This window comes from Lacerta agilis, chromosome 11 (assembly GCF_009819535.1).
Source record: "Lacerta agilis isolate rLacAgi1 chromosome 11, rLacAgi1.pri, whole genome shotgun sequence".
Classification (NCBI taxonomy): domain Eukaryota; kingdom Metazoa; phylum Chordata; class Lepidosauria; order Squamata; family Lacertidae; genus Lacerta; species Lacerta agilis.
Genome location: NC_046322.1, coordinates 35,724,885 through 35,752,241, shown reverse-complemented (window position 1 = coordinate 35,752,241; position 27,357 = coordinate 35,724,885). Strand labels below are relative to the sequence as shown.

General features: G+C 41.2%; 2 protein-coding genes across 2 annotated transcripts in view; one reads left to right on the top strand and one right to left on the bottom strand.

The window, feature by feature from the left end:
- The window catches only part of TTC37 (tetratricopeptide repeat domain 37), a 43,629-nt gene extending 24,918 nt beyond the window's left edge, over window positions 1-18,711 (top strand). Inside the window, exons 30-41 of the mRNA XM_033164585.1 lie at window positions 1,327-1,450; window positions 3,951-4,172; window positions 5,436-5,508; window positions 6,338-6,391; window positions 6,508-6,619; window positions 7,117-7,245; window positions 7,465-7,586; window positions 8,768-8,926; window positions 12,514-12,666; window positions 14,575-14,705; window positions 16,139-16,262; window positions 18,146-18,711. Of these exons, the coding sequence (XP_033020476.1) occupies window positions 1,327-1,450; window positions 3,951-4,172; window positions 5,436-5,508; window positions 6,338-6,391; window positions 6,508-6,619; window positions 7,117-7,245; window positions 7,465-7,586; window positions 8,768-8,926; window positions 12,514-12,666; window positions 14,575-14,705; window positions 16,139-16,262; window positions 18,146-18,229 (1,487 nt within the window). The 3' untranslated portion in view covers window positions 18,230-18,711. The remainder of the gene's footprint in view (window positions 1-1,326; window positions 1,451-3,950; window positions 4,173-5,435; window positions 5,509-6,337; window positions 6,392-6,507; window positions 6,620-7,116; window positions 7,246-7,464; window positions 7,587-8,767; window positions 8,927-12,513; window positions 12,667-14,574; window positions 14,706-16,138; window positions 16,263-18,145) is intronic.
- Window positions 18,712-21,646: 2,935 nt separating this feature from the next.
- FAM81B (family with sequence similarity 81 member B) overlaps window positions 21,647-27,357 on the bottom strand; it is a 31,205-nt gene continuing 25,494 nt past the window's right edge. The window contains exons 7-9 of the mRNA XM_033164469.1: window positions 27,019-27,154; window positions 23,650-23,845; window positions 21,647-22,018 (exon numbers count right to left, since the gene is read on the bottom strand). Of these exons, the coding sequence (XP_033020360.1) occupies window positions 21,885-22,018; window positions 23,650-23,845; window positions 27,019-27,154 (466 nt within the window). The 3' untranslated portion in view covers window positions 21,647-21,884. The remainder of the gene's footprint in view (window positions 22,019-23,649; window positions 23,846-27,018; window positions 27,155-27,357) is intronic.

Below are 27,357 nucleotides of genomic sequence, written 5' to 3'. Positions count from 1 at the left end.
GCTATAGTATGAGGGCCCAAAGATTTTGGCTGGTCTTAGCACCCAGCCAGCATTTAAGGTTGCCAGGATTCAAACCTCAGCAAGGCAGGGCAGGGCAGAGTCTTGACTCCAGCATCACATCAAGCTTTTGCAAACCTTCTAAGCACAATATTCGTACCTTGGAAGTCGAACGGAATGCGTTCCAGAAATCTGTTCCAGAAGCCTGTTCAACTTCCAAAACATTTGGAAACCAAAGTGTGGCTTTCGATTGGCTGCAGGAAGCTCCTGCAGTCAATCGGAACCTGCGGAAGCCCCATCAGACATCCAGCTTCCAAAAGAATGTTCTAAAACCAGAACACTTGCTTCTGGTTTTTGATCGTTCAGGAGCTGGAACGTTCGACTCCCAAAGCGTTTGGGAGCCAAGGTACGACTGTACATTATGGAATATTCCCAGCTATCTTCCAGTATTGGAGCTGAAAAGTGGGAGCAGGAAATCATCACTGAAGTTGCTCTACGCTTAGGAGACACCTGTAGAGGTCAGGGCAGAATAAATAATCCCCAGCTCTCTTCCTGAGCCCTGCCATCGTAAAATTCTTGTTGGGGGGGTCATCCTCACAGGCATACTTCTGATGCACTCCAAGCATCTGCAAAATGCAACAGGGCACAAATCTGAGCTAGGAAAAATATGCTGGGTGTGTTTGTATCATTAGGCACACTGCATTTCCAATCTCCTTGGAATGTCTTCAAAGTGCAGCACAACTTCAGGGATTACCTACCATCCTTTCAAGCTTAGGACAAGGCTACTGTCATTATTTTGCCAGTGACACTTGCCAAGATAAGTATGGCAAATGTATTTGTGGACTCCTGCCATTGAAAAGTTTTGACTAAACAGCTTTTTCAGCTAGGTATTCTGTATTTGTTTGCAGTCAACTCAGAAAGGACAAAACTTGCTATTTCCAGTTATGCTCCCTCGGTCAAATTATGATTGTAAGCTTGAGAGTATGAGCCAAAGCTGCAAGTTGGATAATATGAGTACACACCCTCACTGGGCCACTTCAGATATTACTTTGCCCTTGGGATCCTGCCTGTGAGATTAGGGCAAGTTTAAGGCTTCTGCTCTCTCCTACCTGAAAGAATAATAAGCTGGAAACAAAAAGCAAAACTCTGTTTTGATGCACTTAGAAATTCCCATTCTAACCAAATAGCGATGTACAAAACAGCCCATTACAGAATATGTTTTTAAATGTATTGTGCTGCTTGTCTTTGGGGAAATCAAGGCAATAATTGAGCATGGTTCCTTTTGCTATTGTTTTGAATTTTCAAGCTTTGTTCCTATTTTATTACTAGCTTATGAGAGAGCACTCTCTGTTGCCGAATGTGAGCAAGACAAAGCATATATCCTAACAGCCCTTGCAATAATGGAATACAAGCAGGAGCAAGTGGATGATGCAAAAACCCTCTTATTTAAGTGGTATGTAATAGGTTCTTGCATTTACAGAAGTCAATAATTAAAGTGATTTTCTTGTACTGCAAAATATCTTCAGAAACACACACACACACAAAGGAACAACTCCTCCCCCCACAAAAAACCCCAACAGCCCATAGTCCTGTTAGCACTGTATATGCCTTACTAGCTACAAAATGTAAAGTAACAGTTGAGAAAAAAAGAATGCAACTTGAGAGGGAGTAGAATGCCCTACTTGGGTGGAATGGCATGATGATAGAGCCCTAAAGAGAAGCACTCCTTTTAGGTGGAAAGGGTACACAGCAGCATTTTGTTGTAGACCCCGCAGTAAACTCAGTAGCTAAAATACCTCCTGATTGAAAGCAAGATGGGGTTGCCCCAGAACAAGACAGCAGCTCTTCATACTAAGAGGACTTTCTGTGTATGTAGAAACACATAACTTTGTGAATTCGAAGAGAGCCCTGTTTAAAAATAACCCAAAACAGGATAAGAAGGACTCCTTCACTTTCTACTCTTACACACAGGGAGGAGCTCATAAGGACCCCTGCTTTCAGGCTTCTACAGGGATCTGGTTGGCCACTGTGAGAACAGGATGCTGGACTTGGTGGGCCATTAGTCTGATCCAGCCGGGTCCTTTTTATGTTCTTAAGGAGCCAGAACTTGTAAAGATTGATTGATTCAAGCACTGAGAGCAGCTGAGAATAGAGAGTTAAGATGTTAATTGAAAAGTCATTTTCTCTCTGCGTGTCTCTCTCTTGCTTCTCCTCCTCTTCCTGTCCCACCTCCTGGGCAGTATCCAGAGGTCTGAACAGTACTTGTAATGTTCCTTTTCCAGATTTACTAGAGCCAGTATTCTGTTGCTGGTCCCACTTGTATTCACCTATTTGGAATGTTTTACATTAACTTCATTTTGCCGTATTAAATTTTTTTTTTAGTAAAACGTCTTAGGACAATTTACTATGAAGCCTTCAGATGATGGCGCTGATAACTGGAAGCAGAAAAGGGGTGCAGAGATTTGGGTTCAGTACCAAAATGCAACGTCGGTTGGGGGGGCAGACTTTGTTAACATGGATCAGAAATGCTTGCCTGTAGCCATTATGTAGACCTCAGATTTCCTGAAATACCAAAGGATTCTGATCAACTATTCTTCAGGCCTGGAACACTTGGTAACCTGATACAAGAAAATGTAAATGCTCACCACTGCAACACCATTCTTGTTTTAGCCATCTGTTGAATCACTAAGAGCATCCTACACAATATTAGTCATTTATTTTCGAGACTAATGGTAAACATGCATTGTTTTATCAGGAAGGGCAAAGCAGTGCTGTAAAATGTAGACGTATTGCTCTAGAAGCTAAGTTTTATATTGCTTCAGTAAACCGGCTGTAATAAATGAAAATGAATGTAATTCCCATCTCCTGTTAAAAAAGAAAAGAAAAAAGGAACAGCAACCTTTCCTGGAAATAGGGGAGAACAGGCAACGGTCAAGGTTGTTTCACTCTTCTTCTTCATATCAGTTTTCAGTCCAGTTTTAATGAGTCATAATTTTTAGGTTGTTTCCCCCCCCCCAGTTGCCAACAGATGTTGTAAGAAGTATAATAAAGCCGGTCTTTGCATTGATTTTTCATTTGCAATCAAAACATTAGCTACAAAGGATACTGCCTCCAACTATGGAGCCAGAGCAATAGTCACCATAGCAGGAGCATTACACTGCCCCATATGATCTCAAGGAGGTTGTATGTGAAAAGGTTTTTAGGGCAAAATATAATTCACAACTCAATAGGTTATGAGTTGTAGATTCAGCAGCAGGCAAGGAGAGTGGTGTCATGAAAATTAAACTTGCCTTTGCCAGTAATGTGAATTTTGTATATCTGCAAGATTCTGTACGAGTGCACTAAAAGGTTGTAGTTACTTGTTAGGGGTAGAAATTCAGCTATCTTGATCTGAGGATGGACATATAAGGTTGACTTAAACAAAGTCAGACCATTGATTCATCTGTCCCAGAACTATCTATTTAGCTAGAGGCCTGCATTCTTGACATACCCAGTTAAAAGAAGCAATTGGCAATGGTCGGATTTAAACCTGGGGATCTTCTACATGTGAAACACACACCCTGCCAGTTTGCTGTGGCTCCTTCCCATTCTGGACCAGAGCATTTTGTAAAGCTTCAGAAGCACAATAAATTTTACAGATCGCATTAGATATTAGGTGAATCCCACCTTTGGCATCTAATGAGCCCCATCAGCAGAGGTCCTGCAGAGGGGCTTCTACTTGTACAACAAGCCTTCCCTGCACCCACACCTCACCAAGATAGTTTCAGGGGAATCGGGAGAACCCCCAAAACAGCAGGGGAACCTGATGTGCTTGCACAGGGGGAATATTCACCACAGCACAACATTGCATTCTACTTCAAGTGAACTCTAGCCCATGTGAACAACAGATCCTTCATGTTTTATTTTATGGTAGTAGTGCAGTGAGTAACCATTTATCTGTGTTGTACTTCCAGTTCTATATTACAGGAACCTAATATAGGAAGTCTGCAAGCTCTGTGCGCTTTAGGGCTGATAAGGCAGGATGCTACACTTGCCACAGCAGCTCTGAAAGAATTATTAAAGCTAGCAGAAAGAAAGGATGGTGTTTATGAGAGGTGCCTTCTTACATCAGCTGTCTATGCATTACAAGGCAGAAATCTGGCTGTTCAGAGACAAGTTTCAAAAGCTGTTCACAGGTATGTAATCCATACTTTCCCAAATGAATTGTGTTGCATTTGTATCCCTCCGTTCCTCCAAGGAGTGCTCTTTTGACATTAAACCACCCTGCAAGGTGGGCTAGGTTGGAAAGAAGTTTGCCAAGCTTGCCCTATGAGTTGCATACTTGAGTTGAGCTGAGTGGAGATGTGAACTTTTACATTGGAGTATGTTCATTTTTTATTCAAAGTCAAACTTTTTATTCTGGATGTGTTTGTTCTCTGTTTCATTTCATGGTGGTGCAGAGAGTTCTTATCAAGTCATTAAGTAGCCAAATTCTGTGAAGTGAACTTTTCCAACTTAATGTGGATAACTGATTAAATTTCAAAAGCACTAGGCACCAGTGAAACAAATGAACCTGCTTGGAAACAGATTTTCCGTAACTCTTAGGTCAACCCTTCTTGTCCTCTCTGAAGGACCATTTCTCTGTTGCTTCAATAACTAAGGGTTATCTAATTATTATTTATTAGCTTTTCATCTGATAAAGCTGGAATGTGTTGCAGCTACCTAATCTTCATAATCAGCTGATTGCTTTCCCCATATTCCTGTTAAGTCTTTTATGCTAAAAAATAGTGGCAGTGAAATGATAACATTTCATGCTGCCCCTTTCGATAATATTTAATTTAGGAACAATCATCTTGTGTTTATAAAATCTCAGCACGGTACCTAATCAGGTAGCAACTAGTAATGACAAATTCACAACTGTGGGACTCTTAGCTTAGGAGTTCACCTCCAATGCATTATTATCTAAACCCAAAAACTAATAAACGTTTGCAGTGGGCTCTATTACACTCCAGTTCTGTTATCAGGAGTACAGAAATGTCCAAATTTCAAAATGGCAAGAAAAAAATGTTACTTTCTGTTCAGGCTAAAAATAAACCCCAACTCATTTTAGCAGATCCATCACTAATTGCAGCTGATAAAAGAAATGTTTTTTGATCTTGAGTAATTTTTGCTCCCTTATTTGAAACCTTGATCTGCCAGTATAATTTTGAGATTTAAAACTTAGTAACCTAATTGTTATGTACGTTGCTCTAAAACTAATTCCTGCACTTGATTATGTCCCCCCATTCTTAAACTACTAGCATTTTATAAATGAGGGCTTCCTTTTCTTCCTTGTAAGTTAGAAGGTGCTGACTTAGAAGCAATCACTTAGAGAGCAAGTTGTATAACTTCAGTCCATGTTGATTGGTTCTACTACCGCATAAGATGGCAATTTAAAACTGCTGTGCTCTCTTCTCTAGCAACCCAGATAATCCTGCCCTGTGGTCTCTCCTGTCCCAACTGGTACCTCGGTATACACCACAAAATGCAAAGGTGAATATGCATAGGTTGAAATAGAATCAAGGCATTTCTTTATATGCTGAACTATCATTAGATAAGTAAGAACTTGGCACCAAGAACTGTGTGCACGACTGTTAATTGATTAGACAATTGCCCTTCAAGATGATCCGCTTGCCAAATTGGCATTAATTTTACACTTTCCACTGTTTTACAAATAAGTGTATAGTATCTCTGTATATCAGTTGTGCTGCCAGGTTGCATTTACCAACCTGTGCAGAATTCCCTTCACCCTTTATTCCTCTTCTTAGAAGGGTAAGATTTAAGGATGAATGGTCGCTGCTACTGCAGAATCACTCAGCACATGGAGTTCCCTGTCTCAGGGCCAAGCTGGATACGAAGTTTGTCGCATAGCTTGCCTTTGCATAGATGGTTTTTCTTTTACAAGTAGTTGGTGTGGAGGGGAAGCTAAATGGGGACCATGTCATGGTTGTGGTGGACTTTTTAACCCCTTGATCCTGCCTCATTCCCAAAAGGAATTGCCCCTGCCTGCTGTTTGCAGCAGGAGGAGGACTTTCCTTCCAACGCAAATAGGGTGGAGGGTGATTCTGCCTCTGCTTGTTCCCTCCATGGAATGGAACATTGCCAAAAAATATGTGGAAAAAAGAAGAGGGCAAGGGAGCAACTTACAGCTTGATTCTCTCCCCTCTATAATTTTAAGAAGTCAGAATATTTAAACGTACAAACCTATTTGACATTTCCACATGCATTGATCCAAAGAGCAGAAGAATTATCCAACTTAATAGATGTCTCAGACTTGTAATACTCTGTCATACCATAATCAGATCAATATTTTATCTTGCAGGGTGGGGCCGCTGCAGGAACTATTGCTCATATTCACGATTTAAACCATGGAAAGGTTAATATTTTCCCTTATCAAAATATTTTTCTACATTGAGAATTTAGAGTGATGCTTTTCATTAGACAAGGAATAAATTAAAAGTTCTCTTTTGCTGTGCATGCACCCTTATTTAGAGAGCCTTGCTGAACACTGCCGTTAATCAGTTGGCGTTAGGATGCCACACAGCTGAAAATAAAAAGAACATTGCATTGAAGAATATCCAAAAGGCAGTCCATCTTTCTCCAGGTAACTTTTACTTCTGAATCCTTAATTTTAAACCAGATTCAGGGATGCAGCTCAGTAGCGTAATAAGTTAGTTTTTCTGGGACACTAAAAAAAAATATGACTCTAAACATTGATTCATAAAAAGTGAAGTTACAGTTAGCCTACCACTCTTAATGAGCAAAGGCAATTTTTCATAATGAACTCCCCAACTTTATCTGTTTGCAAAATGAGCAGTTAACCTGATGATGATAATTACTACTACTATTACTACTCCACTTTTTTCTAAGACAGCTTACGGATAAAAAACAGAATTATTTCAAACCTTAGAAAAAACAATAATTAAAGAATTAAACATTTATAGAATTAAAACTGCAATGTCAGTTTTTAAGTATCTTGGGCATGCAAACTTCTGGGGGGTTTATTCATTTTACTTCTTTGGTTTTGCATCACTAAGTACACCCTCTTGTATAACTGCTTAGTGTACCTTGAAAATGACAGTTCTCTCATACTTATTTCAGATAACCCTGCTTCTTGGGCTGTGCTCCTGGCTGCTTGTCATGCTGAAAACACGATTGTTTGCCTGCATAATACACAACCCAAGAGGACAGATTTGGAAAAAATGATTGTCGCTACAATCTCAGCTAAAAGTAAGGCTTGCATTGTTACAAATAGTTACTTATGAGAGGAAACCTTTAGAAATTTTTCTTCTCATTTGAAATGATTAGTGAATGAGAGTACCGGTACCACTTTTATAAGTGTTGTTGGTGTTTGATGTTTGTTGATTTATAAAAAATGTAATAATGAATACCACTTTATGTAGGTGCAGATTGGGCTTTGACAAATAATGACCTTTACATGTTTTCTAGTCAAAGATAAGGATCTTCCAACTTCTTATGCTCAAGCTCTTGAAGAATGGTCTCTTTTCCAAGCTGTTACTAGCTTAAATGAGACAGGTAGAACTTCGGAAGCTGAAGCGCTCTGTACAAAGGTATGCATTAGTAATAGCTCAGTTATCAGCAGTTAGGGTTGCCACTTGTCCTGTATAATACAGGACTATCCCATATTTCAATGTTAAATACTATGTCCTGTATTGATACAGGTTTGTCCTGTAGTTCAGGTCCTCTCTCTCTCTCTCTCTCTCTCTCTCTCTCTCTCTCTCTCATCAGGGATCCTCTTCAAATTCATGTGTGTGAAAGGGTGTTTGAGCTCTGGGTAGCCAAGCACAGACAGGTTTAAGAATGCATGAGAGTAAAACTGTATCAAAAGAACAGCTGGGTGCATCGCTGTAGTTATTACAGGTGTGAGAGTGATTTTAGTTTTCCTTAAACAGACAAGTTTCACTTCAGAATTGCTAATAAATGTATTAGCTTGAAATGGGCAAGCCTTTGCCAGTTTTCCATCTCTACCACAGTAAAAGAAATAAATGATGTGCTACTGATCCTTGTCCCTAGCCAATATTGCATAATAGCTGAGAAAAGTTTCAAGAGACAAGGGCACAAAGGTACAATGAGTATTTAGCACAGAGCTTTCCAAACTGTGTCGCGACACGTTAGTGTATTGGCTGCAGTGTGTAGGTGTGTCGCACGAACGCTCCTTGCACTCCTCCTGGGGCTGGAAAGGGGTTAGTTTAACCTCCAGTTTGCTAATAAAATTGAATTACTGTGTCACCAAATGATGCGTGTCCAAAAAGCGGGTCACCAATTTAAAGTTTGGAAAGTTCTGATTTAGTGAGTGATTTCTGACACATTTTGGTTGTCTTCCTTTGGGGGATTTATTCCAGGAGATTGCCAGACACAAATTGTTATTGCCTTCTGGGAAAATATGTTTGGAGTCGCATCTCCTCTATGTAAGGGTTGTGTCTAGGTTTGTTTCGCAGCACAGTTCCTTTGCCAAAATGCACTGGGAATTACTAAATGTCATGGCGATTTTGGTTTCAGTGGAAAAAGTATGGACTGGCTTGTTGAAAAAGAACTGCATCTTTCTTCTTTCTTTCCTGTTGTTAGAGAAGCAACACTATTCCACCCACCCCTTTTGCTTATGGATTGACAGATGAGCATGCCGTAGTTCCTCTGAGTCACTCCAAGTTACACTGTTTACATGAAGGCACTTTTCTTTGAAACTGCTTCGAATGATTTTCTGTGTTAAACTCAAAATGTTGTTTACCTCTAGGGATTGAAAATTTTCCCTGAACAGCCAACTTTGTACTTGCTTTTAAGGCAAGTTCAGTGCAAACCACTTTGGCAGTCTCACAAAGAGCTTCCTGATGCAATCTTGGAAGAGCTCCGGAAGGCAGTGATGTCCAATTCTACTTCAGTTACAGCTTGGCATGTAAGTTTGGATGTGCTTTTGCCCTGCAGTTTTGGGTCTCTTTATCATATGATCACAATGTGGTATAATAATAGCAGCTGGTAGTGCGAAAGTTGAGAAAGGCTGCACTTGAGAGCTGCACCTAAACACAACCTGGAAGTGACTTCCATTGAAATCTGTCTGGAAAGCAGACAATCAGCTCGAGCTTTTTTTGAATCACACAAAACTTGGAAAGTCTTCGCCCATGGGAGCTGTTCCACCATCACCAACCTCTCATTTGCCCTTCTCTATACTTTCCTGCACTTAGCAGATTGTGAGGTGAAGCCAGGAGTAAAACAGACTCAGTGAGCTTAAAGAAAAGATGGACGAGACTCTTTCCATGCAGTTCTTGGATCTTCAGTGAAGGCTTTTGAACCTGCTTTGTTGATGAGAACAATGAGGTGTAGTTTTGTATTCCTCCTGCTTCGTTTTATAGAAGAAACGTTTTTTTAAACCAGTTCTCTGAGTTCACATCATTAATGCATGTTCTGAGCTTGCTCAGAAAAGCTCTCATTGCAGAGATTCAGGAACTTAGACTCTTTGAGCTGCTGTTTCCTCTCGCCTCTCCCCGCTCTTAAGCTGGCAAGCTGGGAAGAGACATGAGAAAGAAAATTGGTACAAGACTGAAGCTGCACTATTATGAGCAGAAATAAAATGGGGAGAGGGGGGCATTGATATTGGCTTATAATAGTGGGGGGGTTTCTGAACGAGGAGAGTTGTTTACACAGGCAAACACGTGTGTGAATGCTCCTCGGGGGATTTTTGGTTTTCCTCCTTGCTTCTTGGTGCTTCTGATCCCTGTTTATATTCCAGTATATTGAAATGTTGAGTTCTCTGATCCATGATTCCAAAACGTTTCCCCTTTTGCGGTGCTGGATAACCAGTGATGCTTATTGGCTGCCATGCAGGGGTCACCCAGAAGAGACCAGCTAGGGTCACATGACACAGATTTGATTGTCTTTCCCCCAGTTCTGTCCCTGCCTCACCTCTGCTTCAAGGCTTTTCACAGTAGCAATTCCTACTAGCAATTCTTGTTTTTTTCCCTTCATTCTGTATACTATTCAGCACTTAGTTTTAACTCAGCATTTTGTCCTTTTCTTGCCTCAGCTCCTGATCTTAAAAAAGGTCATTTCTTGTTTTACTCATTTTATCTTTCACCTTTTCTTCACTCTTGACTATGACATCCATTGGAAGAAGCATCTGGAGCTACAATTTGTTAAAAGAAAGCCTTTAAAAATAGTAGGTGGTGGGGAGCCAAGCCTGTAGTAGACAGACCTTGTGTACTGGCAGAGGCCACCAATGGGGCTAGCACAAGTCAGATTGCAAAGGGGATTGCAAGGCAGATGAAGGTGCATCGGTAATCGGAGGTTGTTTAAGTCCAGTCATGAGAGAGACAAAGGTGTATCCGGTTGTGACATGTATTTTTACAACTGAAGCAAGCCTTACAACTGAGCTGTTTAGTCGCCGCAGCACCTTTAACATCACACTACATAAATCAATAGAAGTTGACATGACAGCCTGTAGAAGAACAGATACTGCAAATTAATCTTGTATCAGCACATTGGCCCTTGGTAGCTTCTTCAGCTGGTCGTTTAGAATTAAAGCCTTGAGATTTTCTCTTTGATGCCATTTTTGTGCAGATAAATGCACCTGACACATTGCCCAGAGTAGATGGCTTTTTGCATTTTATTGTTGCAAGCAAAGATGTTTTAATGTCAGAGCCAAGAACTGAAACAACAAAAAGTAGTTAAGCACTGAGCTGTTGTTTCACTCTTTCTTGACAACAAAAGCTTTAGATCACAGATCTGCACAGGGAAGTCATTTATGACTAAGAATTATCCTGTTCTCCCAGGAATACCCCCATTCACATACTTCCCCTTTCCTCCTTTTGAAATTCCTCCAATATTACTACTACTAATGTGGGCCAATCACCAACTCATAAAAGGAGAATAGCTTGCTTGGGAAAGAGCTACATACAGCAGTAGGGGCAGCTGCCATTAGCTCAGCTTAATCTTGTTTGGCAGTCATGTTACGTAACAGAACTTTGCTTACCAATTTTGATTTTATGAATATAGGCACATCTAGTGCACCCAGCATAACTGTGTACTCCCTCTTTCTGGTTCTCTCTGTTTGCTCCGACATAAAATAAGTTTCAACTTCTACAGTTCCTCACTAGCATCGTTCTTTAAAAAAAAAAGTCATTCTAACAGTTGGACTATTATTGATTAGACTGGAAAAAAATTATAGGAATTTCAGTACTGTGTGCCTGAACCACATTAATACTAAACAAGTGGAACTTGCAACAAGTCATTGCAGTGTGGACTGCTCCTTTTTAGGTTTCCAGCCAATCCACTCCATCCCCTCTTCCCCAGGTACTGGTTTTATTTTCCCTCTTCCCCCAACCCCTTCAACAGGCAAAGCTCAGTCAGATGCTCAGCAGGGGTATGTAAAGTGTAGGAGCACAAGGGGAATTGCGAAGAGATTAAAGGAACTCAGACAGGCAGAGCAGTTGGTGAGTGACCAGGCATGAGGAACCTTTGGCCCTCCAAATGCTGCTGAACTCTGGCATCCCTGGCTGGTAGAAGCTACAGTTTGCAACGACCGGAAGACCAAAGATTGCACACACCTGCCCTAAATAATTCCTTACATGTCTGAATGAGTGGAGCAGAGGCAAAAATGCAATTATAGCGACTTAGACCTTAAGTGTTGTGTGGGAAATGCAGAGGACAGATTATGATATAATGAAAAAGGGAAGCGCAGATGGATTTGGTGAAACCTTGTTGTGGCAAGAGTTAAATTCTGCGGTTCTTTCATCAGGCTGTGAGTTGGGTGTGCTGAGCAGACATGCAAAAACTTTTCAGGGGGAGGATTTAGCTGTTCAGCACCATGATCAGCTCCTCTCGAGCCGTTTCCCAAATGTGTGTGCTGAGTTGGGATAGCTGGAGTGCCAGTATATCCCAGTTTAACGATGGCTGTGTGACTGCCCACAAAAAACAATAGTGAGTACCAGAGTCAGTTTTGTGGGAGTCATCTGCTTGCCTGGTAGCGGCTACCTGATTTTGCTAATCCGTTTTGGCTAGTACTAGGAACAGCACAGGCTCCTTGTGGCTAGCAGATGTTACCCATGCTTAGTCAGAATTTATTATACTCGCAGAAACCCTCTTGTCTGGTGGGTATGTCTCATATGCAGCAGGTTAATAATCCTGTTTTATGCTATGATCCGCAGCACTTAAAGGGAGAAGCTGTCTGTCATCTTTAGTCCCCCCACCCCAGTCTCAAATTAAGTTGCAAATTCAAACTATGTGCAAATTCATTTACCTTTTCCAGCTCTAAGATCCATTTTACCCAAATCTAATAAGTCAGTCAGGAAAGCTCTATATAGAATTGCAGATTATAGTTTTAAGAAATGGTATGTCTCTTCTGCAGATGCTTGTATTTTTACTCTAAAGTAATCTTCGCCATTTGAGAGTTTTGTTTTTAAAAGAGTATTTAATAGAATTATAAGACAAGGAATTTGATAGGCAGTAGTAGAAAAATATGAAATTTGAACTTTGCTCCTCTGTTTTCAGTGGTTGGCTCAAGTGTACCAGTCACAGGGAATGATGGTTGCGGCAGAGATGTGTTACCGTAAAAGTCTGCAGCTGGCATCTCAGCAGGGCCACTGGAGTGGAAAGCTCTCTAGTCTACTAAGGCTTGCTAAGCTTGCCCTGGAAATCTGCATGGTAAGAGAGCCAAGTTAATAAATATGTTGCATGTGTGAGGCTGCCTTTGAAACCAGTTTGGAAACTACAGAAACAAGTGCAGAATTCAGCAGCCAGCTTATTTACCAGGACCAGAAGGTCTGAGCATATCACACCAATTCTGGCCTGGCTGCATTGGCTACCAATTACAGTAGTTTACAGGTTCATTTCAAAGTGCTGGTTTTGCATGAAGCAGCTGAGGACCTCAAGGGCCTCTTCTCCCCATATGAACCAGCCTGGACCTTCCTGTCTTCATCAGAGGCCCAAATCCATGTGCCTCACCTGAGAAAGGTACAAAGGATGGCCACACAATAATGGCCTTTTTCAGTGCCCACCCCCCCCCCCCAGGTTTCTGGAATGTTTTTCTAGGGAAACACGCCTGGAACTATCATAGTCCAGTTTTAGGTGGCTGGCTTAAGACATTTTTATTTACCTGGTAGTTAAGTTAGTCTCTGCTGTAGTGCTCATCTTTGTCCTTATTGTGTTGCTCAGGAATTTTATATTGCACATTGCTTTAAATCTTCTGGGTTTAAATTGATTTTATCTGTTTTTATTTTATCCTCATCAGTTGCTTTGGTTCTTAAAAAAAAATAAAAGTAGTAGTAATAACGATAGGATAAAATGAACTGATTGCACGTGAACTGAATTTAAAACGTAATATGGTGCTTCTCATCTCACAATTGTGAGTAAGATAGTGCTGTAGCTTCCAGCAAAATAGATTACAGGCTATTTCAGGAATATACATGTAAAACTCAAAAAATTAAGTCCATTTATGTAAGCAATTGTTTTCATTAGCTACTGGAGTTTAATATATGAGATAGACTCATGACATGCAAAGCGAGATATGTCAAGCCTTTATTTGTTATAATTGTGATGATTATGACGTACAGCTGATGAAAACCCTAAAGTTGAAATTGTTAATTTTGGGTTCTCATCAGCTGTACACCATAATCATCACAATTATAACAAATAAAGGCTTGACATATCTCACTTTGCATGTCATGAGTCTATCTCATATATTTGTTCCACCTTTTAAGTTGAATTACTGAAAGAAATGAACCTTTCCATGATATTCTAATTTTCCAAGTTTCACCTTATATGGATTCCTGACATTTGGATAGCTGGAATAATGAAAGTTCAAAATGTGCTTGTCCAACACTTTGGTGACAGCCAGAACAGTAACTCTGGCTCAAGCACTATTTGGAAAAGGCTTCATCTCATCTGCATAGATTACAATTCCATCTGACAGTATGAAATACTGCTTTTACCCTTTCTTTCATAATTATAAGTGAAATCAAGCAGCTGGGGGAAGTGTTCTTATTTTCATAATACATTTTCTCTGAAAGTTGATCAGCAGAAATACCCTTATGCAATTTGTGTGGATGAACTGTTTTGCCCGTACATTTTGATTCTGTTTGTGGATTCAAAAGTACTTCATCCAACATGTTGCATTAATTTAATTGAAGCTGGCACGTAAGTTTTCTAGGAGTTGATCTATCACTGTCCATGGATTTTTCTGCAATGAGAATGTTTTGACTGATAAGAGATCATAATCATCATGATTAAGATGCAGGTGAAACTTTCAAAATATTTATACATTATGTCGCACCTCCACTTGTCCAGGATAGTGTTTGAAACTATCAATTGAATGATGAAAATACATTTTTTTAAAAAACAACCTCTAGGAAGATAGATTGGTAGTCCTGGTTGTTCTGTTGCATCAGCAGTTCTGGGAAGCTGTTTTATTACATTATAATTCAAAGCTGCAGTTCATAATTATCTATGTGGTACACGGGTAAGCAATCTGTCATGCAACATCGCAATTAAAACCACTAACCATTATGACACAATGACATAAAACATTGTTCTTAAATTTGTTTTTGTTTAAAGGGTAATATTTCAAATGATCACTGGCCATCCCTGGTTCAGGAAGCCACAACAGAAGCTTTGAAGCTTTCCTTCTGTCCGTTGGGTATTCTGTTGCAGGCGCTTCTGCAGTACAACCGCAAAATGGGGTCAAGGTGTGCATTGATCTGTATGTTATGTGTTAACTGTCTATGCATTTTGTTAGCATTTTGGCTATAATTAAAATATACCTAATGTAACATGCCCATATGTTCTAATTCAGAAAATGTCCAGATGGTAAATTTTATAAAGCAAACCCTTATTAAAATCCTGCTCTTTATAAGGGGGCTAAAGTGTAGGGGGAAAGCACAGGTTTTCAACAGCAATAAGATACAAAATAGACAATACTTGATGGAATATTTAAAAAAAACACCCATAATGGTCAAGATCCAGAGAAGCTCTCTATTCATAATATGAAAATGATGCTTGCAATTGTAGATTTTTGTGAAGTTTCCACTGGCTTTTTTCCTCAAGAGCAGGAGCTACTAGAGGGAGAGCAAACAAAATTTCTGGGTGCACATTCAGTTATTTTACTCCAGGAAGATCCTTGCAGAGCTTATCTGAAGCCCAGGGCTGGAGTTTTGTTCTTGGCATGACAGCGTGAGTCTGGCAAGCCCCTAGCAGGGCCTCCTGGCTGGCTTAACCCTCTAAGGCTTGGGGCAAGTGCACCTGGCTGCCCCCCCCCGCCCCCCGGCATGTACCTGTTCTAGGGGGTGGCAAAGCTCTAGGCCATGGGTCTGATTAGGACTGACATGTGTCCCAATTTGTCTCATGAGGCTGCTTTCAAAGGAACATGGCTACAAAGGAACAACCAGGACCTTAAAGTTCCTGATTGTTCCTTTGTAAGTGGGGATCACTGACAATTGCACTGTGTCCCTTTGCAGGTGTGGTTTGAATTCAAACCATACCACTGAGCAGACTTCAAAGGGGCTCACTGTAGCCACTGCTCAGCTGGGCTCCTCTGCCTGCCTGCCATCAAAGTTCACTCTCAGAGGGTTGTGAAATGAAGGTTTGTATCCAATAAAGTAATTTTCATGCACAAGGACTTCCAGCTGCACCATGGGGTGTTCTATTCCTACATATCTCCCCCAAATCTGTTCTGGAGGTTTCTGCAGCCCTCGGGAGCAGATTACAGGACACGGGGAGAGGAGAGGAAGTCCCATTGTGCAGGTAGAAGTCCTTGTGCTAATAGGCTTGTCACTAATGAAGTCGTCTTAAGGTTCTAGCCATCAGCAGGATCCAGTTCTCCAGTTCTTGCGTGGCATAGTGATGATATGTTCCACCGAGTCCATGCAATAGGAGATTAGTGACATGTAACTTAGGTTGTTCTAATGGAGTGGTCCACTATTTTCTTTTTGCTTCAGCAGTAGGTTTGTTCCCTGCTCTTTTGTTGCAAGTGCCCCAGATTCATGTAAGAACTTGCTGTATAGATAATAAATTTTGCTTTTTGAAAGCAAGGTTGAAACCTGAGCCCTTACAGTGCTGTAGATTCACTCTTGTTTTCTAGTTTTCTCATCGCATTTTGCAACGTTTTCTGTTTCCTTTGTAGGGAAACTCGCCGCATGCTAGAAAGAGTGGTGTATCAACCTGGTTATCCAGAAACTGTAGCGTCAGTTGCCCGGTGGTATCTCTTAAGGCACTTGTATGCCAAAGATGATTATGAATTAATAGATGTGAGTAGCGCTTACCTTTTAAATTCTTTATCTTGGGAATTAGATAAGGCCACATGCTTCTTCTAAGTAGTAGAGACCAGGAGGGCTCGTAGGCTGCCTGCCTTGCTGCATCCCAAGTATGCTGTTGTGAGGAACAAAATGTAAGGTGCGCCGATGCTTTAGCAGAGGGAGTGTGTTCATCTCCCTCTGGTCAGTAGAATTACCATGGGAACATAGCTCAGGGGTAGAATATACATATTAGGCCTTTGTAGCCACATGACCACCTTTGCTTATGACCTACGTTGTAGTCTTACTGCTGAGCAACAATGTGGAGTGGGAGACCAGCCCACCAGAAGAGTCTCTGAGGTGTACTTGCCTAGAGACAGAGTCAGCATCCAAAGTCAGGTCCAGTCCTAGGGTCAGGGAAACAGCAATCCACGTGCTTAGATTGTCCAGGGGTCAGGGAATCCAATGAACAAGGCTCAAGACAAGCAGGAAGCAGCAAGGTAGGGCTAGGAACAACAAGTGCTGTTTCCAACATCTAACTGCTGGTGGAAGCTCTGCTTAAGAAGGCTGAAGCCAGCTGGTTCTCATCAGCACCTTTTCCTCTGTGTCCCTGAAGGCTGATCAGCTGCAGGTGGAGTCACTCTGCCTTCTCCCCCTTCGGGCTGCTGTTCAGTAGGCAAAGCTGGCTTCTGACCCATGACAACCTCTGTGGAACAGTAGTCCTTCTTGGTCATTGAAATTAATTAACATAACTAACTTAGGTTCCTTAATTTTAATACACCTACTCTGAGTTGGACTAGCATTGGCTACAATAACTTTAAACTTTAATTCCTCTCCAACCAATACATATTTCAGCATCAACATTATTATTTCCTCCTACCGGTGGTATATCACTCCAGAGATACTATCAAAAATGTACAAAAACCAATCCAATCAGTGCTGGAAATGCAAAAGCGAAGTGGGCACCTTTTTTCATTTATGGTGGGGCTGTAAGGTTATAAGCAGATCTTGGAATGAAGTTTATGAGGAGTTAAAGAAATTATTTAAAATTACATTTACAAAAAAGCCAGAATCTTTTTTATTAGGAATAATTATGGATGAGATCCCAAAAAAGAATATAAATGTATTCTTATATGTGACAACGGCGGCCAGATTATTAATAGTGAAAAACTGGAAAGGGGAGAAAACCCCAACATTAATTGAGTGCAGAAGCAAAATGTGTGAGCTGGTAGAACTGGCAAAATTAACCGCAAATATAAGAGGCTGTTCAAATCAAGAAGTAATAAAAGAATGGCAAGGAGTGAGGAATTATATGACATGGCAGTGCTCCGGATTTGACATTTTGATAAATATGGATTGAAATGGGTGGTGGTAAGCAAGGTGAAATAAACAAAGTAGAATAGTAGTATTGGAATAAATAACACGGCGAAAGATAGGAAAGTAAAGGAAGAATTAGGGAGATCATACATAGGTGAGGGGGAGTGGGGAAGAAGAAGAAGAAGAGTTTGGATTTGATATCCCGCTTTTTCACTACCCGAAGGAGTCTCAAAGCGGCTAACATTCTCCTTTCCCTTCCTCCCCCACAACAAACACTCTGTGAGGTGAGTGGGGCTGAGAGACTTCAGAGAAGTGTGACTAGCCCAAGGTCACCCAGCAGCTGCATGTGGAGGAGTGCAGACACGAACCCGGTTCCCCAGATTACGAGTTTGCCGCTCCTAACCACTACACCAAACTGGCTCTCAGGGGAGGGAGGGGTAGGGGGTAAAAAGATGGGAGAATGTATTTTTTGTGATTGAATGTTTGTATGGTTTTTATTCTTTTTGTCTTGTATGAATTTAAATTAAATAAAGTTATTTTTTTAAAAAGAAACATTATTATTTCCTCCATTACTCCCGCAGGCTCTTGTAGCAAATGCCAAAGCTAATGGAGATGTTCGAGCTTTGGAGCTAGACAAGAAACTCTCAGCGGCAGCTGCATCCTAGTGCCATTTTCACTGGGAGATTGACAGATGGAAGCCCATGGCAATAACATCCACTTAGCAATTGTTCTTTAAAAGTCAAGGTTCCTGTTTGTTAAACAATTAGGATCAATTTTCCAACATATTTTAAAAGGAGTCTGTCATTAAACCAGTTGAAATTCAGTGGAAGTTTGTTTTGTGCTCAACTGAATCTACCTATTGCATGAAAGATTCCAGCAGATGCCTATGGACTTGGGAAGCACAGAGTGAAACATTGTTTCTGTCTGATGAAGAGCCTGATAAATATTTCCATGAATTAAGCGAATATGAACTGAGAAATTACAATACCCTATACTATATTGCACCAAAGCTTTTGCCAATTTGCAGTTGTATCAGTATCTCTTTTTTACTATTTAGAGGTGAACCTTAGCGCACCTTCTCAGGCATAGGAAATAATATTAGTTTGGTGGAGTTGATGATTAAATGTGTATAACGTGTTGATACACATGCAAAATATTTGTTTTGGAATTTGCAGTGCTGTTGCTGCAGTTCAGGGCCATTTGGTGATTGCAATAAGACATAACTTTGTTTCATTGTTAGCAATTTTCACATGAAATTTAAAATAATGCATTTACTCTGCTGTTGGCACTGAACTTCTGCGTCAAGGATATCTTTCAGAATGTGATCAGGTACAGGAACAATCTGCAAATATCCATGTTCTAGCATACGTTGCTTGGTTTTGATTTATGGGACAGAAATCAATTGCCACGAAGAAAAACTTCAGCTTTGTTCCTTAACTTCCTGCATAATAATCTTTTTTGTAAGAAATTTTTATTTGTATAAAATGTTTTTATGAATGGTGTGAAACTAGTAGAGACATCTGGGGCACCAGGGACAAGTCTGTTCCAAGTCTGGCTGCTTAGGAATGTACCCCAAAGTGAATGGAAACCTTCATCTAAGGCTGAATTTGTATGAAGGGTTTGGGGGTGGGGTTGAAAATGAAAAAAGATGTTATGTTCATTCGGTGATTCTATTTTCAGATGGCTGTTTTTTGTTTGTTTTACAAATGTCAGGTTTCTTTAAAGCATGAAGTCAAATGTCTTGAGGCTATAATTGGAAATGGACTGACATGGGGCTGGGGAGAGGGGCTTCTCAGCATCCTGTTTCTCTACTGAAATTCTTGCTACAGCTGCTTCTATCCTCTGTAGAGAGAAAAATGCAGGTACCTGCACTTTGTTCAAGCAAGGCTAGACAGTAGCTGGAAGCTGTGTGTATGTATTTTCAGCAGAATGATGGTGCACAGGGGAAAGCTTAAGAAATTTCTCCCTCCATGCCATTCTACCACTTCATGTTGCAGTCTCAGAGATTGTGGTGGTGGTGGTGGTGGTGGTGGTGGTGGTGGTGTGTGTGCGCGCGCGTGCGCGTGCGTGTGCGTGGTTTTTTAAATATATTGGAATTAAGCCTTTGTTTCAAATATTCTGAAGAATTTCATTCTTGGCTCAGATACATCAGATGCTACATGGCTTAGGCCTGTACTGATTGTGGGCTTTTATAATTAATATCAATGGTTTTGCTTATTATTTTACTGAAATCATTCTATGTGTTGGTTTATATGCCATTACGACATGATGATAATTGCAGTAAATCTAAACACTTGGGATTTCTCAGTGCCTGAAAGAGTGTTTAATGCCTTGGGAGAGCTGTATTTTTTTTTTAATTTCAGAAACTCATTATCTACATTGCCAGGTTTTATAAATGCCAGTTGTGAAAGCCATTTAAAGTATTAGAAAGACATACAGAGTGTTGTTTTGCCTGGAACCTACCATTCTGCATCCTGTAAAAATTAAAGAACAAGTAGCAGGAGAACAGAGAAAGTGGCTTTTATCTTCGGACTGTAAGGTATGTTGCTAACATCTCCCCTCAAACTGTCACCAACATCATTGAAGATAGCAATGTTAAAGGTAATCAATGTTTCCTCACGCACACACCCCACCTCTATTCATTTCTGTCACTCATAGATGGGAAGGTAAAATGCCACTATTTCAGAGGTAACTCCCTGAGTAAGTCCCCCATTTTCCTTGCAGTGCAAGAAGACTAGCTTCCTGAAATACCAGTAAGATCTAATTTGTAAGCCTACTGCTGCACAGTACTTTTTATTGCTGGATGTTTCAAGAGAAGTAATTATAATTCCTAAACTGCACATTGCGAGACTGAGGAAGAAGAATGTAACTAGTTCCCTCACGGCTTTAAATGAAGACAGTGGCTGATACGGAAGAGCTATCTACAGTGCAGTCATGTTTTGTATCTGCTGCTTGGCACTATATTTTCCTTGAAGCAGAATTGCAGCTCAGACACTGCAGAGGGTATCGAGATCTGAAAGAGCAGTGGTGCTTGGAATTTAGTCCTTCCAGGAGCCACCAATCTGTCATTCCTCAGGCACCACGGAGCTCATGATAACATTGAGAAGAGAGGAGGAAGGGCGCACCTCGACACTCTTGGCTACCACTGCTGTCTGTATGAAGAGAAGGAAATAAAAGGGCCAGCATAGTTCTTAGGAAACTCGTGGGAAAGGGAGCATTCATTTCCCAAGGCCTTTGGAATGGCCCAGGAAATAAGCAGTTTACCTTTTTAGGAAACAAAATTGGTGCACTTCCAGGTTGTTACCCATTGCAAAATGACTGAAAAGCAATCTTTCAAGGTTAAGAAAATGGTGATGAATTGTATTTGCGATCTCTTAACACGAGAGAAAGTACAGAAAGTTGGTCAAGGAACAGTAATGAGTTGCACAGCCTTCTTCCCTTCGTTCCAGTTTTGCAACCTTCCAGAATGCTTTCATCCTTTATGCCAGGCTACTTTTGGAAGAGATCCATCATTATGCCAATGGATACAACAGGACCTTCCCTTTCTCTCCTCCCAACCTCATCCCCCACCTACTCCACAGGTCCCCCAACCCTCCAAAGTAGATTTTAGGGGTGTGAGGGAAGGGCAAGAATGAGTCATTCCCTTATACAAGAAGTCATCATCCATAGTCACAGACTACCTGGATATCACTTAGATATCACTTTCTACCTTTTTCCTATCCTAATTCTCTGTGCCAAAATAGAAACAGCAAGAAAAAAACAAATCTGTAGGTAAGACACTATGTAGGTAAGAATAATATTTGAATTTTCAAGACTGGTTACTGAAGGGACAAATTTATGACATCTTTATAAAATTAGGTGGGTTTGAGGGGCAAATTATATGTAGGTGTCTGTTTATATGAATAGCACCTGTACCTGATTTTTAAAAAATACACTGCAAAGATTTAGTAGGCCTGTTTATACCGGTAATTTTTGTCTGAGGCTAGAAAACAGGCTTTTATGGCTTTGAGAATTTCAAAATGTAACAATTACTGGTTAATAATCAATTACCAAAGTAGACCAAGCAATTGCTTATACAACAATTACTGACAGCCCTTACATTTTATTTTTTTCCATAAAATAAATTCTAATGTAGGAATATGATTCAGATTGATTTGACTTAAATCCATTATAGACATTGCAACATTAACATACAATACTAATCTCCTAGGGAGACATAAGAAAACAAGCTTGATATAGTAGAATTCTTGAGCTTATTTTTTGCAATCTCTTACACACTTTCCCAAGATGGACTAAATGCAAATGTTTTAAGAAGTGGGATCAGTCTTCTTGAATTTCAGTTATCTTCCGCCGTATCTTTTTCATGTCTTGTTTGAACTTTTCTTCTTCGAGTTTAAGCTTTGTTGTCTGTATTTGTTTAAGTGCATTGAGCGAGTCACGGATTGACTGAAATCCTGGTAAATAGCAGGCATGGTTAGGGTGACAAAAACTCATTTTAATAACACATTTTTCTTTTTATAAAAACTACTGAACAACCCTTTACCTACATACTACCTGTGCTAAAGTTTGCTGAATTAAATCAGTTTAATCTCTTCCCATGAAAGTGCAATAATAATTACTTTAAAACTCTTTGCTGGAGGATATCACCCTACCTAAATTTTTCTTATGTGCTATGAGCAAAATTGCAAATTTAAGGGCAGGAGTAGCCAATATGGTCCCCCCCCCTGGATATTTCAGACTCCCTTGGGAGGTTGTGGACTCCCCTTCATTGGAGTTTTAAAAGCAGCAGCTGGATGACCATCTGTCATAGATGCTTCAGTTGAGATTCCTGCCTTTCAGGGGGTTGGACTAGATGACCCTCGGGGTCCCTCCCAATTCTATGAACTCCCATCAGCCCAGGCCAGCATAGTCAATAGCCAGGAATCAGGGGGGGGGGGAGTCGAAAGCATCTGGAAGGCAGCATGCCAGCTACCCCTGTGTGATGTGATACCACACTGGAAAACCCCAAACTTTTTGTGGGGTGTCAGGAGCTGTTCATTGAATAGGATAGCTTTAACCATTCTCATGCTTGAGCACAGCAACTGCTTGCACTGGTGTGGAGCCCAGTCGGAATGCTCACTCATGGAAACATAAGGGAGCCACTGCACCCTTCCCCACGGCCGCCCTGGCAGGGTTGTATCACTTGATGTATGTCAGGGGTGGCCCCCCTTCAGATTTGAGTCCCACCATACTAATCAACCAGCAGTTGGGCAGCTTGATTCTGGATACATACCCAATGCCTTGGCCGAAACCTACTTACATCTGTAATCAATAAAGTTGAGGCCTAGTTCAACCCAGTAACAATGCCCTGGGTCTTATTTATGGTTGGCCCCTCACTGGGTCACGGGCATCATGCGCCTGAGTATGCAAACACGGCATCTTACTAGGATGGAACCCAAGGAATTTGCTGTGGGTTTGTTGCTTTTCCTCCATTAACCAGAGGTGAGTTCATTTGATAAGATTAGGTTCTTGAAGTTGTTCCCCAAACGAGCAGGCTTGTAATTACAGGAGAACCCTTCCTGGTTATTCAATGGGATGCATTTTTTGGGGCAACCAAGGCTGCTGCTGCTGCTGCTGCTGCTGCTGCTGCTGCTGCTGCTGCTGCTGCTGCTGCTGCTACAACTGCCCAATGGCCAATGTGCTCGCAGCCATCATGAGATTGTTACTGGAAATAATGATCCACCCACAGATAAGGTAACTTGCTACTGCTTTGTCTCATAGTAAATGTGACGTCTAAAACGCACCTTATAGCCAGTGGGTACCCCCTGATTGGTAAGTGTGACTTGGGGGGAAAGGACCAGAAATAGGTAGCAGATTTGCGTTTCTTTTGAGTTATTGTGGATTTCAGTTATTGTCAGAATATGCAATGGCTTGATTTTGACATTACTGACAGAAACATCCTTCACCGAGCTATGAGAGGATTATGAACAGCACACAGAAATATGAAATTTCTGGTGTAATCTGGTAAGTACACCTGATTGGAGGTTAAGGCTTCTTAATAGGTTTCTCTATGCATTTCCTTAAAGAAACCCGCCAAAAATCTTACCTGATCTGTATTCACTTTGGATTTCCTCCAGCTCATGCCACATCAGTTTTTCAAACCTAGCAATCCTTGCATTGAGCTTATTTTGGTCATTTTTCACTTGGTCCAGCTCTGCGTTAAATTGCTCTGTTTTATCAGTGCTTTCTATTCTTTTGCAAAGGAAATAATAGCCATCATCCATTTTCTTTTCCACTGTGTCCTTTTCAAATAAAGATTTATGATAAATCAATATAATTACAGAATTTGGAACAGTTTTTACTGCCTCCCACAAAACTGCATCTGAGTTACCTATTCTTTCCCATAAAGACTATTTATAAATATTTTAAATTCTACAGGATTATGTTTGGGGTGTTAGGGGAGAGAATAGTACCTCTGGTGGGGGACACACTGTGCTCCTTCTGGAGTAGTTTGTCCACTTTCAGTCTCTATCCTGCAATCGGCTCTCACCTGTGGCTCCTAGAAGCTGTCAGCATGAGACAGTAGCCACATCCCAGGAATGGCTTTGACTGGTTGGCTAAACCAGGTGAGGGTAGCCGATGGCTCTCAAACCCTTGGTGAGTTAGGGGCTTCCCCTACATGCAAAGACAGGCTCTGGTGGGATTGAGGAGACGAGACCAATATTGGGTCAAGAAGGCAGTTTCTGCATGTGCTGTAGAGGGGGCAGATGGGATTCATCAACCTGGGAAGGTAGCCCATCTAGGAGAAGGAAAACCTTGACCCAAAACATCTGCTGTTTTGTGGGATATCTTTGGGAGAAGAAAAGGCTAAAGAGTGAACACAATCACTAAGGCAGTTGAATGGCCCCTTGTACGCCTCCTTCCGGCAACACCTGCAGCCAAGCCGGTGCCAAATATATCACACTGCTTTCCTTTGGGCCACATCAGTGAGACTGAAAGGAGGGTGACCCTCTTGTCTGGGCAGCCCAGGACCTCCATACACACTGCCCAGGCCACTTTGGTGCTGCTAATGCAGTGGTTTGACTTCACCCAGAGGCGCACTCTGTTGTCTCAATACAGATGGATGCCAATAGAGTTCTATCCAACATTATGGCAATAGAATTCTGTTCAACATTAGTCCTACTTAGATAAGCTGTAAGCCGCCCAGACTGGTTGGGGCAACCCAGCCAGGTGAACAGGGTATAATTAAATAATAATAATAATAATAATAATAAAGGTACCGCTGACAGTTAGGTCCAGTCGCAAACGACTCTGGGGTTGCGGTGCTCATCTCACTTTACTGGCCAAGGAAGCCGGCGTACAGCTTCCAGGTCATGTGGCCAGCATGACTAAGCCACTTCTGGTGAAACCAGAGCAGCGCACAGAAACACCATTTACCTTCCCGCCACAGCAGTACCTATTTATCTACTAGCACTTTGACGTGCTTTCAAACTGCTAGGTGGGCAGGAGCTGGGACCGAGCAACAGGAGCTCACCCCGTCGCAGGGATTCGAACCGCCAACCTTCTGATCAGCAAGTCCTAGGCTCTGTGGTTTAGACCACAGCGCCACCCGCATCCCGGTACCAATATGCTTTAGAACAAACAAACAGATAGGCACTTGCCTGAATTATATGGGGAAGTGTCACTTTCAGGCAGTGGCCAAGAACTTGTGTTGGGCTAAGATGAGACAGGGTTGGGTAACAGTTATAGAATGTTGTTCTTGAACTGGGGAGGCAGGACTTTTAATTGACATTATGCTCCCTGGGACAACCTTGGACCGCTCACTATCCTACAGCCTAACCTACCTCACAGGGCTCTTGTGAGAGTAAAACTGACTTGTGGAGAGAAAGGACATGGAAACATGTATGCCACCTTGAGCCTCTTGCAAGAAAGGTGAGATATAAATGCAAATAATAATAAAAACTGCATCGTGGAGCATGTTAAGGACACATTTTGAAATAGCAAGCAGCCATACTTAGACAACGCTCAACCACTTAACAAGCATCTTGCTCATTTATATATTTCTTGTTGCCTTTGCTCTATTAACAAATAGAAATGTGAATTGTTCATAGTGGTTGCAGCAATCCAAGAAAGTCTTTGAATATCTACTTGGGGCAGCTGAAATGAAAGATCGCGTCATCCTCTCATTGTGGTACTCTAGATATCTCCATTATCCTCTCCCATCAGCAATGAAATTAACTATGGCCAAAGGAATGTTCACCCTGTACTTGTTATTATGGCAATAATGATTATTAAGAGAATGACCCTCTCAAAAAAGGAAGGAGACAGTTTCTTCCTTGCAAATTCAAAGCAACCCAGCACTTGATATTTTTGAGATTGTCAACATTGACCTTGATGTTTTAATATAGGAAATGTGACATTTTAAACTTGCTATGTAATGTCAATAATTTAGGCTTAGCAGTTACTTAGATTTCAGGCTCTTGTATATAAGAACTGGATATATATCTCTCCTGTGATGTGACTTAATGAAATGAATCTTTCCGGCTGCATCCAGAATTTTGTGTGAGACATTTAATTCAGATAAACACTGAGAGCCCTAATCCTGGAACAAGGATTTCCTGAAGCTAAACACTCAACTTAAGTGGTTGCATGGAGCCAGGAACTCTTCTACTGCCAAGAATCTAAACTAATTTAGAATGTCGCTCATTGAAAAGTAGGCACTTTGCCATCCATGGGAGGCTTATTAAAGCCACAGTGTTAAGATTTTCCTTCTGATGCAAAGTATTTTACCCATAAAAAGGTAAAGGGACCCCTGACCATTAGGTCCAGTCGCCAACGACTCTGGGGTTGCGGTGCTCATCTTGCTTTATTGGCTGAGGAAGCCAGCGTACAGCTTCCAGGTCATGTGGCCAGCATGTCTAAGCCACTTCTGGCGAACCAGAGCAGTGCACGGAAATGCCGTTTACCTTCCCGCTGGAGTGGTACCTATTTATCTACTTGCTCTTTGATGTGCTTTTGAACTGCTAGGTTGGCAGGAGCAGGGACCGAGCAACAGGAGCTCATAGTGGAAGGTAATTTTATTTTTTATGATGCATGCTTTTTGTATGTTCCATTTCATAAAAGTAGTATTTTACCGCTTGACAGCATTATGTTGAGCACAAGGGCTAAAATATTGCCGAATATCAGATCTCTGATAGTAATATTCGACATCCTTATACTCAAATTCCTTTCATGTGCATTTGCTTTGCCTCTGTGCCCATTTTCCCTTCTCAGTTTATCCTAAGGGACTCTCTCCCAATTTTCTCTTTGCCTGAGTTGTCCCTGCTCTGCCCTGAAAGTATTTAAGCCAATCTCAGTTTGTATTCCTTGTTGGGAAATCCTTAATTATGGGTACTTTCACAAAGTCTAGGTTCTAGTAAGTCTTCCTAGGTTCGCTGTAACATCCATTGGAAGTAATAATTCTAAGTATACTTACCAGTCTTTCTTTCACTGAATAAATACACTGATTTATAAGGCAGGCCTGCTCTTGCTCAGATCTCCTCAACTCATTTTCTATCCACTGCCGCTGGTGTTGGATTTGATCCTTAAAGTCATTTAAAACACCATTTATCCTAGCATTTAAAGATACCGTTAGTGAATATTCATGCAACACAGTACGATAACTATGTCCAGTTAAATGTGGAGACCTCCCTAACTCTATCTGTCAAAAAAACCCTCAACCTTTACATTTTAAGGTGGCTGGCAGGGCCGTCTTGTCATAGATGCTGGGTGGCGCACCGCACCAGGGCACCGGGCCCCCCAGGGGCGCCCCCGC